This window comes from Cajanus cajan, chromosome 2, assembly GCF_000230855.2.
Source record: "Cajanus cajan strain Asha chromosome 2, NIPB_CcT2T_4, whole genome shotgun sequence".
Lineage (NCBI taxonomy): Eukaryota > Viridiplantae > Streptophyta > Magnoliopsida > Fabales > Fabaceae > Cajanus > Cajanus cajan.
In genome coordinates this window covers 80,125,122-80,142,962 of record NC_138518.1, presented here as the reverse complement: position 1 = coordinate 80,142,962, position 17,841 = coordinate 80,125,122, and the positions used below count along the sequence as shown (strand labels likewise).

Sequence of the window (17,841 nt, the reverse complement as noted above, 5' to 3'; positions counted from 1 at the left end):
TTTTTATTTTTATTTTTAATTAATTTAATTAATTCATTTTTACATGCATTAGAACATTGTTTGCACCTTTGACTTACCATATCCTGACATGATATGAAATAAGGTATTAAGTTATTCTTCTACTCACATACATATTTGCCATGAAAATAATTTTTTAATATTTTTTTTTATAATTTGAATTTAAGACTTTATACATATTATATTAATTTTCTATCATTAGATTTACATTTTTTTTACACAATTTTTTCTCTGTTGATAATCTCATATTGAAATTTCAACTGAAAATTTCATACATATTATTCAAATTCTCTATCACTAGATCGAATAGTAAATATCATAACTAGTTTGTTAAATTTGTTGTATCCGTGTTCAGGTTATTTAGCACCAATTTTTATTATCACTTTTGCTTTCAAAATAATTGATGATTTTTGGAAAGTTTAGTATATATATATATATATATATATATATATATATATATATATATATATATATATATATATATATATATATATATATATATATTTAAGGTCTTATTCATGGCATTTTAAATGGTCCTATCTTATTATTATTAAATATTCAATTTATTACAATTAATAGTATAATTGATTTGACTTCCTTTATTTAATAGATATAAATATTACATTTATGTTTAAAAAAATATAATTCTCTTTTTGATAAATTTAAATAAAACGAAGAGTGGTTAATGAGATATAAAATAATAGAAGAAGAGATGAAAGAAGAGAAATATATAAAAATATTAATTTTCAAGTGAAATTTGTTTAAAAGAAAAATAAATCAAATGAATATTTAGATTTCTTTTTTGAAAAATAAAAGATCATGGAGACATGTTTATTATATATATATATATATATATATATATATATATATATCATTTGTCAAATATGTTAAAAACTTTTAAAATAAACTATCACATCAAATAAATATATTTGTCATCAAATTAAGTTATAAATTAGTAAAAATAAAACTATAATTTCATCAAATACTTGACAAACATACTTTACCAAAATAAAATAGAAGTTAGACAAGTAATATTTGTATCTGAGAAAACGATTGTTTTTTTGTTCACGTAATTATCCTAAAACGATTTTTCTTAAGACGGTGGATCAAATAAATATAATTATTTTAATTTTTGTTCCAGAGAAGCAGTGCCATATTTTTAATCTAGATTCCGGTAGTAGTACTTACATAAATTTATATTAAAAATCTGATGACGTCATTGTATAAATAAATTAAAAAAAAACTTATCGAAGGCGTTTGACGTGTTGAGATGTATCCTGTGAGCCTGTGCCTCGTGAAGCTAGTTGGGTTAGAGTTAGCCCATTAATTAATTGCTTGCAAGAAGGCAATGAAGTTGTAATTACTAATTACTAATTACTTGGCTTATCTTAACCTGCACTTAATTAGCCTTACAACTTCTGTAACAGCCACCTCCTTCACAGTTGCTGTCTCTTTCCTTCGTATGCCTGTCATGTAGCTTTCTTTATTTTATTGCCCCTCCGTGTGTAACCAAGACACAAATTAATAATAAATTAATCAAATTATGTATTATAAAAACACACATTGTTCTTTTGTGTGCCGTTAGACAAATGCATGTCCGTTACATACATAGATATAGACAAAAAGAAAGTTTAACATAATACAAGTTTATTCAATTATTAAACTAAATTCTTTCATCTTATTTTGTGAACTACTTTGTAATTTTGTTCTTTTTTAATCATCGGAACAATCTAATTAGATCAAACAAATGCTGGGAATGCCTAAGTAGTTTGTCTAAGCATATACGTTTAGTTTGACAACTTTTATGGACATATTTAATTTCATTTCTTGTATATTGTTTCAATTTTTTATAGTGTTATAAAGGGAGGCAAATTAATAGATAAAGGGCATGTTTGTTATGCATTAATGCGTATATATAACAAGAAGAATAATATAAAATAAATGTTTTAGTTACTAAAAAAATTATTATTTTGTATATTATTTAGTGAATATTGGATAATAAATGTTAAATTTATTATAATACTTTAAAAAATATTAATTATTATTATTATTGTTATTGTTATTATCATCATCTTAATAAAAGTGATGGTAACAAAATTGTAAAAATAATAAAAAATAAAAAGTAATGAGCAATAGTAATAACTAGTTAACAATATTAATAGTAAGTGATCGTGATAGTATGAAATAATAATAAGAGGTAGGATGATAGTAAGTATTTTTGCATTTAAGACAAAAATTTAACTTTTATTTTTGTTTTTTTTTTCTCATCTAATGATTTTACGTAAAACAATTATCATAATTATTAGGAAATCAAACAGATCGAAAGAATTTACCGATTAATAAATCACAAGTTATTATTAATGAAGAAGTATGATATATGATCCGAGGTGTTCTTGAAGTGAGTTGTTACTTGGATCCCAATGAAATTGTTGTGGAGTGCAATGGAAGAGGTTGTAATATTAATATTTATAAAGACTTAAAAACTTTAAGTCAAAAAGTCATAATAATAATATTTTATTATTTAATTTCTTTACATTTATTTTTAATAAATATTTAAAATTTAAATTATTTTATAAAAATATTTGTGTTTACAATTACATACATAACTTTGTACATTAAAAGTTGTACAAGTCGTTGATGCAGAAACACGCCTTCAATTCTCTACCAGCACCCTTTGCTTAAGTCCACCATTACAGCGGCGTCGTTTTGCATTAGATCAGCTACAAGGATGCGTCTCACGTGATTTAGTAGTTTAATTAAGTCATTTAGCTACCTTAGTCGAGATCAATAATCAAGTTTAATTAAATAATTTTTTCATGATATTTATTATAATAAGACATAATTTGGTAATTTCTAAATGTGACTGAACTATCCTCAAAATGCAAGTCCACCTGATATCTAGCAGAAAACTTGAGGTCGAGGTGTTATAAAAATTAATCAAATATTATAAGCGGATATTATAACCAAACAATAATCATTTTTTTTTTAAAACTAGTTTTGATTTGGTAGAATTGATTTTTAATTTTAAAATTAGTTGATGATCAATTTTTATTAAAAATTTGATTGATCATTTTTAATGGAATTTTTTTCTAATCACATATTTTTCATACATAACATAAGACTTAAAAAAAAGTCTAAACTTAAAAAAAGTCTAATACAACTCGACAATAATTTGTTAGTTATAATATATATAATTGATTTTAAATATATAATCGGTCATATACCTATTTTTTAAAAAATTAGAATCAATTTTATTAAATAAAATTAGTTATAAAAAACCATGGTTTAAATACAATAACCATGTTCAAATGGTTATGATTTAAATATCCTAACCTTTAGCCTCTAATTTGGCGTCACCCTTAGTCAAAAACAAGTTGGCTGTTGATTTTCTTGGTAACCAACGAAGGATTGACGAGATGACATGATAGCCAATCATATTGTAGACATCCATGACATTTGTTGCGGGTGTTAGTCTTCCTAATTTTGGTACGATTTTCTTCTTCTTCTGTTTCTGGTCTGGCTAACCTTTTTCTTTGAAATCTGGTTGTGGTATGGGTTTAATGGGCCACTTATTTCGGCCACTATTTTTACTTTTATTTTTTATAATGAATTTCGGCCACTAATAGGGCTTACATTTTGACCACGACATGTAGCATGCCTATGTGTCCATCAAATAATACTGCTGAACATATATTCCTTTGGATCATATCGCATGTATATTGCTGCCAGAAATTATAGTTAAATGTCTGTGTATTTATATAAGTAAACAATCATTCAAACATTCATCTTCTATACAATTCCTATCCACAACAAAAAAAAAAAACTAAATCTAAAAAAAAATAAAAACTAAATCTAAAAAAAAATACACCAACAAAGATACATGTTTTTTTTCTCTAAAATCTTCATAGAAAGACAATTAGTCCCTCATAATTTTAAAAAGGGTTCAATGATAAATTGGCAGGATAAAACAGTTTTATATAATTACTCAATTATAATTTACTATAAATGATAAGTTTGTTGATTTTTACAATAATTATTTTAAAAGATTATATTTTTTGATTGGTTGATTGTGTAACATTTTTACATTGATAGTGTGATTATTAAACTCTTCTAAAAATATATTATCAGAATATACATCTATAAAATATTTTTTAAGTAGATTATCAAGTGTCAAAAACTTAGTAAGAAAAAATTTAGAAAAGATAAAAAATTAAACAAAATAATATGAGTTAATCATTTATATATTCTCAGTATAAATTTTTTTACACTGACAACCAATTATATCTTTTAATTGTGTCATGCTACTGTTAAAAATAAATGTGTTTATAATGACATGACATAATTAAAAGATATAATTGGTTGCTAGTGTAAAAAAAACTTTACACTGACAGAGTATAAGTAATTTATATAAAGAAGTAATTCAATATTTAAAATATTATAATATTATTTAAGAGGGTTGGGGTGTAAATTTTTTTAAAAATAAATAAAAAAGTGAGTAAAAATTACCATATTAAAGTAATCGTAACTTAACTTTTTAATAATATTTAAATATCTATTATGAGTGGAAATAATATAATATACAAATATTTATATATTATATTAAGAAAATTTGAAATTTTAGTGGGGACAATTACTCCCATAAGTTAGTTGTTGATTCGTCCGTGTTCTAGTATCTATATAATATATTAAGAAAAATTAATTAGTAATAGATCCGTCCCTGGTCCAAGTGGCAAACAAATTACTATTTTTTAATTTCTTTATCAAGCCTCTTTTTGGTTTAGGCATCACTTTTCCAGGAAACTCTTTTGATTTTTATTTGCAACAAACTTTCCTATAATGTGTCTTAATCCATTCAAACAGAGTATCAAAAGCTTCACTCAAGTCTTAATAATATTTAGGTCTCAAATAGATTAGTTTCTAGTTGTTAATTCCAGAATACCCTTAGTACACACCAAGAATGATAACGCCAGAGAGTATGAAATATTAGGTTAGCAATAATACATGTCTATAGAAGCAACTGAGTGAAAATGTACAAGTGAAAATGCATATCAGTAGATGTGATTACATATATGGAGTTAAATTTGTATAAATATAAAACTATACTAATTAAATTTAATCGAGATTGAGATTTTTTTATTTTATTTTTTATTATCAAATTCCATCTTACTATGGTTGCTTTGGTGCAAATCAAGTGACATTTTAAAAGATTTTTCTTTTCAGCAAAATAATATTATCCTATATTAGAATTTCTTAAAAATATACAACATTATTTTATATTAATATACTTAAGAAAATAATGCGTGATTGTATTAGTTTAGGTCTAATCAAGTTGAGAAAATTAAATTCTAAGATCCTCATCCATCGAGATTGAGTTTAGTTTAGGTTAAATGAAAATCAATTTTTCGATGCAGCACAATAAACCAAGTTTCACAGAATGGTTCGGTCAGTTCTCGGTTTGGTAGGTAGGGTCTTTGAGTTCAACAAGATCCATAATCACCCCTACAAACCGGGCAATTGTGCTTTGTATAGGACGATAGGTGCCACAAAAAGAAAAGGGCCAGATGGAGGGTTATATATTTCTTGCCTTTAACAGATATCTAAAGTAAAACATATACCTAAGACGGACAACTTAGAGAGCTTGTTTATTACCTGTATTCTTACATCAAGGGACTAATTGTATAACAAATTAAAAAAAAAAAAAAAAACTATCAATATTTGTGTCGTGCATCAAAACCATTAATGCAATTTGTCCCCCTCGCCCAAGTAAACTGAAGGATCATTGGTATGAAAGCAAGTCTCCTCCTGCTCCATCATTGCATTTAAGAAGCCAATCCTATATTCAGTGAATCACAAACACCGGCTTCTATTGAGAATAGTTTTCTCTAGCACGAGCAACCTCCTCCTTGCTGCTCTGTCTGGGATGAATTCACCGTGGGTTTTAAATTTACATCGACCATGTCTTCCTGCTTTGTAGAAGAAAGAGTTTCCATCCCTGGCAAGGCAGCAGCAATCTTACGAAACAAAGGCTGCAATATGGATTGACAGAAAACATTAAAGACACAGAAACCAACATGTGAAAGAAGATAAACTAGAGAAACAAAACAAAGACATTAGGTCATCAATTTGAAGTTATAGATCGCTGGCATCATAGTTCAGAAGAATGCTCTGATATACTAAATATATCGGGATAACTGGAGAATTCAATTTTCACCTTGATGTTGAAGCCTGCTTTTGCACTGGTTTCTATAAACATGATTCCGAACTCACGGGACTTTGCATCTCCTTCCTCTATAGAAACTTGCCTGTTTTTAAGATGGTAACATCACAACACATTATACGAATGTAAAACAGTGCAAGCTGCCAGGTAAATGTGTTAGCTATGATTCCTTCAATTTTTAACTACTAATAGATCCAAAGTTCACGCCCTAAAACGAATTTTAGGTCATCCAAAAACTATATTTAATCTACCAGACTTTTACAGTTTTCGGATGAAACAGAACATGGAGCCACCAACAGAATATCAAAACATAATATGGAAACCCCATTTTGATTAATAGACGAACACTAAAACATATCCAGTCAGCAAACAGTTAAGAATTTAACTTTTTTATATATAAAAATAATCATTTAGACCAAAATTAGTACTAACCTTTTATCAACAAGATCAGTTTTGTTTCCAACCAAGACAATAATAACATCACTGCCACGTTCTGTACGAACCTCCTCAACCCACTTGTTAGTGTTCAGAAATGATTGCCTGTCTGCATAAGAACAGCTTATATAGGTTAAATAATTATAAAGTGATGTTAAATATATCATTAACACTAAACTTCTAAACCCACATGCAAACACAAACAAGAGAACAGGCATGAGTGCAAGCAAGCAGACTCGCAAACAGGGTGGGACGTGGATGCAATAACAACATAAATGTATCTTAGGAAATAAGATCAGAACAGTGACTCACACTTGTGTATATGAAAGAATGCATTCATGTGCTACAAAACCTTTTTGTGAGTAACATGGTCAATAGTTTGGAAAGGTTATGTCACGAATAAATCCAGAAAGATCCAGAAAAAATCCAGTTAACTGGATAATCAGAGTGATATAAAAAAGAACATATAAAACTCACTAGCAACATCATATACAATAACTGCAACAGAAGAATCTCTTATGTAGCTTGGAATGAGACTTCTAAATCTTTCTTGCCCTGCAGTATCCCTGTGAAGTTAACATATACAAAGCTCAGAAATTGTAAAAATAACAGGTGAAAATAAAAAAATAAATAAAAATTAACAAGGTTATATCACCAAAAATGTGCACTCTAATCTAATATAATTTTTGAAAACTAGATAAACAAATATAAATAGACGGAGCTTGTATATTTGTGGATTTCTATAAAAATATAATTTGAAAAGGAATTCATCCTACCAAAGCTGCAAGCGAACAGTTCTATCTTCAAGATACATTGTTTTTGACAAAAAGTCAATACCAATAGTTGCCTGAAATTTAGATTACCAAAAATTTTGTCAGCAATTTGGTACCAGGAAGGATAAAATTGTGAATCATTGAAGGAAAGAGAAAACAAGCCTCCGTATCCAATTTTAAGTTAATTTATATGATAGCTAATGCAAACAAGGGTTTTCCTCATTTTTTTTCTCTCTCTCTCTCTATATATATATATATATTCATGCCTTAACACATGTTTCATTTGATCATTTCTTAACTCTCACTAGGTGTATACCAATCATTTTCTTAAACAATAAGCAATCGGAAATCTCATAAAACAAGCGTCTTAAAAAATGAAGCGCTTCTGAATGACTAAAACAACTCTTCTTCCCATTCTAGCATTTGACCAACTCAAAATGTGGATCCCCGTCCCAGAATGCTTAATGTTTTGAAATAACCGGTTTTAATTCCTAGTACATTGCAGAATCTGTATCCTCCCAAATCGTCATAAAAAAAAACGGCAAAATAAATCGCGAAATTCATTTAAAATAAATAAATGAAGCAATCGTGACGCAGATTGATTAACAATTAACATGCAGATGTAAAAGGCATGTCGTAAATGGTAAAAGTGAATTGAGATAGGGAATAGGGAGTAGGGAGGGGGACCTGGTAGGTGGTGTCGAATTTGTCGTACATGAAGCGGGTGATGATGCTGGTTTTGCCAACGGATTGATCGCCCAAGAAAACGAGCTTGTATTTGGCGAGAGGGGACACCGTCGCCATTTTCTTATTTCTTCTCTCTCGGAGTCAGAGACGCAACGCAGATCTGAATCCCCCGAATTCTCTTATCGCACCTCACAAAGAGAGAGAGGAAATGAAGGATCGCCAAATTTAACGTAATTTCCACTGCAATACAATTACAATGCAATGCAATGCACTATATATACATACATATATGGAGTTAGAAACCGCCCAGGAGAGGACCGCGTCACGCGAACCTTTTATTTTATTTCATTTCGCCCCCTTAGCTTACATGATTGCATTCTTTATTAAATTTAAGTATGCATTCTTTTGCTACACTACACACACACACCTATTAACCTATATTCTATCATAACAATTTTCTGCCTTACAATATTCTATTTTAATCCTATATTATTCATTAAATTCAAATAACGTAGTATAAATCGATTTACTCGTTGAATAATAATTATATAAATATTTTAATAAAATTTATTTGAGAGAATGCATATCTGATTTTTTTTTAATAGAGTCTAAATTCAAGTAAAACAAAACTAAACATTATTTTTAACGACTAACGTAATTTTTTTCCGTACTTTTGTACATTTTATTTTAAAAATAAAATAAAATAAATAATAAATATAATTGAAGTTAAATATGTGAGTAGTTCTCAATAAAATAATGTCAATGATTTTTAGTAATTATATTTAAAGGATTTGAAAAGTTTAAAAAATAAATTAAAAAATATAAGAAAAAAAGTATGAAAAAGGAATTTTTTTTTTGTTTTTTTTATTAAGTTAAAGAGCGGTTAACACAACGTGCACGTCAAAAAGACATATTATATTTATTAATAATATAAATATATTTTTGGAGCAAATTAATAGTATAAATTTAATAAATAGTATAGATATATATTTGTAGTCCAAAGTCATACTCTTCAATTATAAAACACTTTTTTTCACACAAAAAATAAAAAATAAAACATCCCGTTACTTTTGGAAGGTGCTGCGCATAAATTATGGTTTAATTGATGTATATTATTAGTTTTTATTATCAATTAATTAAAAAAAATAGCTTTTATAAAATTGTTCCGGCCAAGGGGTTTAGGGATCTTCTCCTAGGTCAACCTTTCCAAGCCAGAACATTCAAGTGTGTAATGTATAATATGCTTTTCTAGCTCTAGAATTTTAGGTCTTATACCTTCTTGTTCATGGGCCTCATGGACCCCGTGAGCGCAAAAATTTTCATTACCGTTTTTATTTGGAAATATTTGGTTATTAAAGATGAGATTTCCCTGGATATCGTTGCCAGTATTAAAGGCGTCATCCTGCGTTTTCCAGTGGGCTATTATCTTGGATATGACGTCTCAGTGTTTGCATGTTGGGGATCTCGATTCATCTCAGATCCCTAAGCGCCCTATGCCTTAATGACATATCGGTATTATACCGATAAGCTTTGTGGAAGTCTAACAAATGTTTCCCAAGTATGGTATCAGAAAAATACCTAGTTAGAAGGTCAGATCGGATTCTGATCGAGACGGTACACTTGCCTTCCAGCCCCAAGCCTGTAAGGCATAGGCGCTCAATTAGCCATGGTATCAAAAAAATACCTAGTTAGGGGTCAAATCAAATTTTGACTGAGATGGTACACTTGCCTTTCAGCCCCATGCCTGTAATGCATAAGGGCTCAGTTAACCATGATATTGGAAAAATACCTAGTTAGGGAGTGAGATCAGATTCTAACCTAGACTATACAAAAATATTTTAAATTATTATTATCATAAATATTAATGATTAAATGACAATAAAAATGATGAAATTAACTAAAACAGTCATTAATCATAAATCAACACATTAAAATGATGATGAAATTAAATGGTAAAAATACAATTAGGCTATAGTTGTATATTTACAAGGTAATGATGAGTGAAATAAGAGTTGAAGTTGACTCAAAGGATCTTTAAGTTTAGAAATAACCAGACTACTCAGAGAATAAAATAAGAAAATAAATAAATTATTGATATTGTATTTTTTTTATATACTTATATTATACAAGAGGAGAGGTGAAAAATATTATTTTAACTGATATTGTATTTTCATCTAAAGTTAACAAAACTCAACTAATTGAATTTATGTATGTAGAGTATCTCAATTATTGTCTTTGTTGACTTAGCTATGAAGGTCTTTAACCAGCAAATGATCTGAGGTCAAATTCTCGGAGGTGTGAATATATTATTTACTAATATAAATCTAAAAACTTTAAAAAACAAATGAAAATTTGTAGCCCCTTTATTTTCCTTGACAAATTATTTTCTCTAATCCACAGGCTTGAATATTTCATATGTTTGTTTTCCTTGTTTCAAGAAAAAAAGACTTATGATTCATATATATATATATATATATATATAATTTTATTTTATTATAAACATGATTTATACAATATTCAAAAATAGATAATTAATGATTAATCTGTATTTTAAAAAATGTGATTTTTAATAGTCTAATAGTATTTTAACACAATTCAAATCTATATTTTAAAATTAAAGTTATTAATATAAATAGTTTTTTTAATTAAAAATTATAATTTAATTTTTGATTTAAATATGTTATAGAAGGTAACACCTTATTCTTAAATAGATTCGCTTAATAAAAAATAATTATAGCTTCTACTTATTTATGTAAAGTTGTTGAATATTCTATATCAATTAAAAAAAAAAAAAAAAAACTTTCGCAAATGGCAACCACGAAAAATTAGGATTTTGTACTCATCATTAAATTAGGACTTTTATGTTACGTTACTTTTACCGAAAGAATAAATGTAGAAGAATTTGTGAGTTCCATAAATGCCAAATGGACGGACAGTGCCTATAGGCCAGAGGTCGCCGATCGGTCAGTCTATGTAGGGTTGAAGGGGAACAAATAATGGCCCAAATCCATCTTAATAATCAAAGAGAAATTTTGACCCTCAAAAAATATGTTAGCCAATGTATCCCTCCCCCCGGTCGCCCCATTAAATAATTATATAATTAAATTTTTAAAACTTAATTTAGAACATAAATTATTAAATAAAATAAATTTAAGTAGAATTATTTTTAAAATAAGTGGATATTTTTTCTTTATATATATATATATATATATTAATAAAAAATAACTAATTTCATAGATAATTAAATATATTTAATTTTTATAATTTTATATAAAATATATATCACACTTATTAATATATCATTTATCACATTTATTATAAATAATACTCTTATTTATTATTTTAGATATGCTTTTGAAATTAAAGTATTAAATAAAGCTTGTTTAATTAATATTTATTTAACGAGTATAAAATATTTAAGTACTTTTTTTTGTTTTATATAGAAAGAATACCCCCAATGGAAGGAGAAATTGAGAAAGAGATATATCCTATAAATTTATTTTTTGCAGCAACATAAAGCTATTTTTCTTGTTTTAAATTTGTTATTTCATCGTAAAAATCTACTATAATACGTTTTTTTTTTTTTTTTTGCAAATCCTTAGCTAATTATAAAACGTTGCACATTTTATTTTATAATACAGTGGAAGTTTAGGAGGCGGGGTCACAATTTTATACAGGAGTTAAAACACACCACAAACTTTAGTAAGGAAAAAGAAACCTTGCCATAGTGCTTGGGAATCACCATTAAGTTGCGTTGCTCATTGTTTTTGTTTAACTGAATATAAATGTTGATACAATTATAAACAATAAGAATTTTAATCTCTGAAATGCACGAGATATATACCTTTTAACTTTTAATTATAATAAATCCGTAATACAATTTTTTTTATACTATTATCTAACCATAAATTGACATGTAAGATAAGTTTATTATTTTTTACTATAACTATTTAAAAATACACCTAAGATGATATTTACATTAATAATACATAAAAGTTATTTTTTTATATATATATGCTATCATTTAATTAGATAAATAAAAACCACTTTACTATATTTTTCAATGAATCAAATGGATATAAAAATATAAAATAACATTTAATTATATTTTAATTTAAAGATAATAAAATATTTATAATAAAAATAATTAAAACAATTTAATTTAAATAAACATTAATAGTAATTATTATAATTTAAAATTAAATATGAATTAATTTAAATTCAATTTTGAAAATAATAACATATTCTTAATAACAATAATTTAAATATAAAAATACAAATAGTAAAAAATCAATCTCACTTTTGTAAGTTTTGTGTGAAGATCATTGTATAATGAGAAAAGAAAGAAAATATATTAAAAAAAAATATTAATTGAAAGAGTGGAAAAAGTAAAATTAAAATAAATATTCAACTTTAAAAGATACAAATAAATTTCATTTACGAAACTATTCATCATTGAATCAATAATCGATAAGAGATTCTTCTAACTAAATTAATAGTCTTGTTTAAGAGTTTTACTGTTTGAAGTGTCCTTACTTGGATTAAGCATGATTGTCTTAGATAACTAGTGAATTCAGAGAAAATTCAAACAAAATAAAGCCACTAAAACAAAACCACGTACCATATGCATACTTGGTCTGAAAGATTCAGAGTTATAATACACAACAGCAGAATTTTATTAAAGTTGATAGCCTAGAAGGAAAGAAACAACTCAACAACCGTCTTAACTACAGCCCTACAATGACCACAGAATCAATTTTCAGCATTAATTTAGACAACATACCGAGTCTCATACCATTGGTCTCTTACATCAAAATGGAGTGTCTATCCCATGTTTACTGCAATTAGCTAAACTATCACCATGAAGTCCCTTCAAGTAGGGCAAGAACAACAAGACTCCGGGAGTCACTCTGACAGAAGTGATCAGGTTTCAGACAAAAGCATTGTAATTCCCAACAAACTCATCACAATAGCTGATAGCTTCAAAGGCGAACATTCACATTCATGGTACTACTACAATAGGATCTTTTATAGATTCTCTAATAAAAACATCTACATGTCTAATTCCCATTCTTTACTAGCTTCTACCACTTATGTGTGTGTTTTCTTTTTCTTCTTTTTGTTTCTTCTCTGGTTTGGTCCTGTGCAGGTTCATTGCTCCTCAAATCCCGACAGATTTTTCAATTCAAGTCCAGGAAACCACTTATGATGTTCACAAGGTATAGACAAATGCTATAACATATTTAAACCCTTGTAAATGCAGAAAATCATTAACATCTCCCTCTGAATTGGTTTAGTAACATATTTCAAAACAGAATCTTCAGCGATGTATATATAGACCACACTAAAACCATAATATCATAACACTGTCCATTGGTAATCCATTAACATTCTTATCTCGTTGAGTGACACTGACTGGTGTAGAACAAAGTTCTATCAAGGGAGCATAAGAACCACCCATTCCTTTTCTTTGTGAAGTGTGTATTTGTGTGCACGTGTCTTGTTACCTTTTGGATAGGGTAAAAAAGTTCCTCGAGATAGAAACCACAAAACATTAGAGACGGGTTAAAAATCTTGAAAACAGAACAGCAAAAAAACATGTGGGAAATAGCGTCTATGATTTTTTTTTATTTTTTATTTTTTTATCAATTTATATGTTTTCACCAATAATTATAAAAGGAAATGTCGCGTTATTTTTATTCTATTTCTTGTTTTGAATATTTCATGAAGGAAATAATGAATAATATAACAAAAAACTACTTTTAGTGTTTTACTATTTCCATAAACAAAATCTTAAAACACTAATTTCTAATGAAAATAAAGTAACATTTTTGTAACAAAGATAAAAGAAACCATACAGACCCGCATTTCATGTCTTAATCATTTTGTATGTTAGCTCCTTTTGCTGTAACATCATTACGTACGCTGGTCACTTTTTTCTGTAACAACAGTACCCCTTGCTATCAAAGTGTGGTTACATAGGACGATTGGAAATTCAGCCTTTCATATCAAATTCTGGCAATGCGCTCAAGCTAGAAAATTTCCCAGGTGGATCTGAAACATTTGAAACAATTCTGAAGTTCTGTTATGGCCTCCCTATAGACTTCAGCCCAGATAACATAGCTGCACTAAGATGTGCATCAGAGTTCCTAGAGATGACTGAAGAACTAGAAGACGGAAACCTCATTTCCAAGACTGAAGCTTTCCTCACCTTTGTTGTGCTTTCTTCATGGAAAGACACTATCACTGTTCTGAAATCTTGCGAAAACCTATCTCCATGGGCTGAAAACCTCCAAATTGTAAGAAGATGCTGTGATTCCATCGCATGGAAGGCTTCTAAAGATGACCTCACGAGTGAGGATGCAGCACCGAATCAAGAAAGCTGGTGGTTCAATGACGTGGCCACCTTCCGCATTGATCATTTTATGCGGATCATTTCAGCAATAAGGGCAAAGGGAACCAAACCAGAGATCATTGGTAAATGTATCATGCAATATGCCAAGAGATGTCTGCCAGGAATGGATGTGGAGTTAGAAGGGCTACGAGGATATGGGCATGAAAAGAGTAACCTACAGTTCAGTATTTTTAGTGGGAAGAAGAAAGAAAGCACTGGACACAGCAAGGAACAAAAGACAATTATTGAAAGCCTAATAAGCATTATTCCTCCCCAGCAAGATGCAGTCTCATGTAAGTTCATGTTGCAGATGTTAAAGATGGCTATGATGTATTCTGTATCGCCAGCTCTCACAACAGACCTTGAAAAGAGAGTGAGTATGGTGTTGGAAGATGCTGAGGTGAATGATCTTCTAATTCCAAGATATCAAAATGGAGATCAAGGAAAAACGGTCATGTGAGTATGCCACAATGCTATTTTTTTACCCCCACATTGGAATCGGTATTAATGCCAAAGGTCAAATTTAACTGCGCAACCCTCTAAACCCAAAGATAAACACAACACAAAACACGAGTTATGAAAATGATCAATGACACTAATATTTATCTTTTGTCTTTTTCCCCCTCATTAGTAGCATGGCTAATTCATCTGAAGAATGCACCATGCTAGACGTAGATGTAGTGCAACGAATTGTTGAATACTTCTTGATGCATGAACAACAGCAGATGCAACATCAACAGAAGACTAGGAAATTCAATATTAGCAGGCTCTTGGACAGTTACCTAACTGAAATTGCAAGAGACCCAAATCTTTCAATTACCAAGTTCCAAGTTTTCGCCGAGTTGCTACCGGAAAATACTCGATCATATGATGATGGTCTATATAGAGCCATTGACACCTACCTCAAGGTCATAATTTTAATTGTTATTTTCTTGTGTTTCAGTTTCCTGTTTTAACTAAATGGATTTCACAACAAAGTTTTGCATTTTTATATTGACATCTCTCCAGACCCATCCTTCAATGTCCGAGCATGACCGTAAAAGACTCTGCAAAATAATGAACTGTGAGAAACTCTCACTTGATGCATGCCTGCATGCTGCACAAAATGAGAGATTGCCCCTACGAACTGTTGTCCAGGTAAAGTTTACAATCTCTGGAATCAAACTATTTCAGCTTCATACATGATAAATTAACAACTGACCATTAACCTCAGTTTTAAGAATTTCATATTCCACAAATAAAAAAAGAAACGGAAATTGATGACTTATATAGCATAATTCAGAATTCAGAATTTGTAGCATCTGTTAAAAGGGCATCTAGAAACATTAACACAGTAACCAAATTAACATTAGAACCAATTTAGGATAAATGATATTATTCATTATATTAATAATTGCAACTTTGCATACCTTTTACTTTAACTTTCAATAGGAAAACCCTCAAATACTAACGAATACGGAACCTACAGGTGAGTGGCAATTTTTTTACGAAAGAAGAAACTTTATTAGAAGGAAAGAAGGATCAAATAAAGGCAGGAATTTACCAATCCTCCTTATAAGCAGAAAAAATAAAAACAAAACAGCAATACTCCCAAATCCCTCCCTGAAACCATGCGCTCGGGGAGAGGCCAGAAAAACAATCCTAACCCAATAGAAAATAATAGAACCTACAAATTATTTCCTCTACACAGATTGTTTTTTTACTAATCTATAATGATTTAAAAATAAAATTCTCTTAAAATTGCAGTAAAACATAATTGGTTTAGGAGATTTAAAGACCAGAAATGTTGAGATATGACATAATCATCATGTTAGGATTCAACAGAAAGAATTAAATATTCCAACTTCCAAGTTCATTTTTAATATAAAAAATGAATTCTACAGAAACAGGTGGAACTGGTTTCATAATATACATCCCATGTTAGATAGTGTGGTAGCACAACAAATTATGGTTAAAATTACATACATTCTTAGAGTTAATATGATAAGAGAGATGATTCAGCATAAAAGCTGTCACCTGAATAAAAGTATACACATCATGCAGGTTCTATTTTCAGAGCAAGTAAAGATGAGGACAGCAATGCAAGAGAAGGAGCCAGCGCAAAGTGGAAGCCAATCTGAACAAGAAGGAAACCAGACATCTGCAACTCTGGATATTAAGACACTCAAAACAGAACTTGAGAATGTAAAGTCCAAAATGGTAGAACTGCAGAATGACTATTTTGAATTACAACAGGAGTATGAAAAGTTAAGCAACAAGCCAAAGAATTCATCAGGGTGGACTTTACATTGGCGGAAGATTAAGAACTCCTTACATACAAAACCAGCAGGAATTGAAATTGGAGAGAGACAGGATATGCCCAAGTCACCAAACAGAATTCTACGCATAATTAACCCTAGAAGAAGGCTCTCCATGTCTTGAAGTATTCTATTTTTCAAGTGTCAACATAAAAAAATCCTGTTGTAAAAACACCTAGCTAGCCTTTCTTTATACGAAGCATATAGTATAAATTTTGTATCTTAAGATATTGTTGAGTTCAAAGACAAAAAAGTTTCTTGTAGGCTGTAGCTTCCATATACAGACAAAGACTTCCAAATGCATCAATACCCAATTAGTGACTAGATTACTGATACCAAACTTTTGAACCCTAAGAACATCCAGTTGACAGTACATCAACTTATAAGTTCAGCAATGAACAATAAAATATGCAGATTAAGGGAATTCTCTAGCATTGCAGAAAAATGCAAAAAGGAAAAATATTTTAAGAGTTCAAAACTTCAAATTACAGGAAATGTGCTGCTAAGTTACAGAGTTCACTGTCAAATTATAATTTAGGAGGATGTTAGTTTACACTGGTTTAGCAATCAAAAAGTTCGTATAGAATCTATTCATTCATTTCATAAATAAAGATTCTTGGAATCACGGTCGTACTGTTCATAGCAACTAGATTCTTGATGTTTATGGTAAACGACAAAACTGCACCCAGCTTTCAAATTTCCAAACTCATTCCAGGTTTTACATTATTATTACTATTCATACCAGGGTAAAATGAATTATAGATGTAAAACAGAACTTAGGTACAAATTTCATCGATATACATTCACGCATATCACTAATATAAAATTCTAATTCTAATTGAAAAACATCAACTATATCTAAAGAACCTAGGTATAGATATCATTAATATACATTTTCACATATCACTGATGTAAAACTTTAATTCTAATTAGAAAACATGCTAATATAAAATTCTAATTCTAATGAGAAACATCAACTATATCTAAAGAACCTAGGTACAGATATCATTAATATACATT

General features: G+C 28.9%; 2 protein-coding genes across 3 annotated transcripts; one reads left to right on the top strand and one right to left on the bottom strand.

Moving 5' to 3' along the window:
- Window positions 1–5,568: 5,568 nt before the first annotated feature.
- Window positions 5,569–8,469, bottom strand: LOC109813502 (ras-related protein RABH1e). Its single transcript, XM_020377694.3, has 6 exons — window positions 8,131–8,469; window positions 7,447–7,517; window positions 7,148–7,236; window positions 6,668–6,779; window positions 6,230–6,320; window positions 5,569–6,044 (listed from the first exon to the last, which is right to left on the bottom strand). Exons 1-6 carry the CDS (start codon window positions 8,245–8,247, stop codon window positions 5,901–5,903), a joined length of 624 nt encoding a protein of 207 aa, XP_020233283.1. The 5' UTR covers window positions 8,248–8,469; the 3' UTR covers window positions 5,569–5,900.
- A 4,328-nt stretch (window positions 8,470–12,797) lies between these two features.
- Window positions 12,798–17,084, top strand: DOT3 (Phototropic-responsive NPH3 family protein). 2 transcript variants are annotated; one of them, XM_020377693.3, is made up of 6 exons: window positions 12,798–13,137; window positions 13,280–13,349; window positions 14,082–14,980; window positions 15,159–15,432; window positions 15,533–15,661; window positions 16,568–17,084. In XM_020377693.3, the coding sequence occupies exons 1-6, from the start codon at window positions 12,992–12,994 to the stop codon at window positions 16,943–16,945; spliced, it is 1,896 nt and encodes a 631-aa protein (XP_020233282.2). In that variant the 5' UTR covers window positions 12,798–12,991; the 3' UTR covers window positions 16,946–17,084. The 2 variants fall into 2 exon arrangements, with proteins under 2 accessions (XP_020233282.2, XP_020233281.2); XM_020377692.3 differs by having other exon boundaries at window positions 12,800–13,137; window positions 15,156–15,432.
- The last annotated feature ends 757 nt before the right edge of the window (window positions 17,085–17,841 follow it).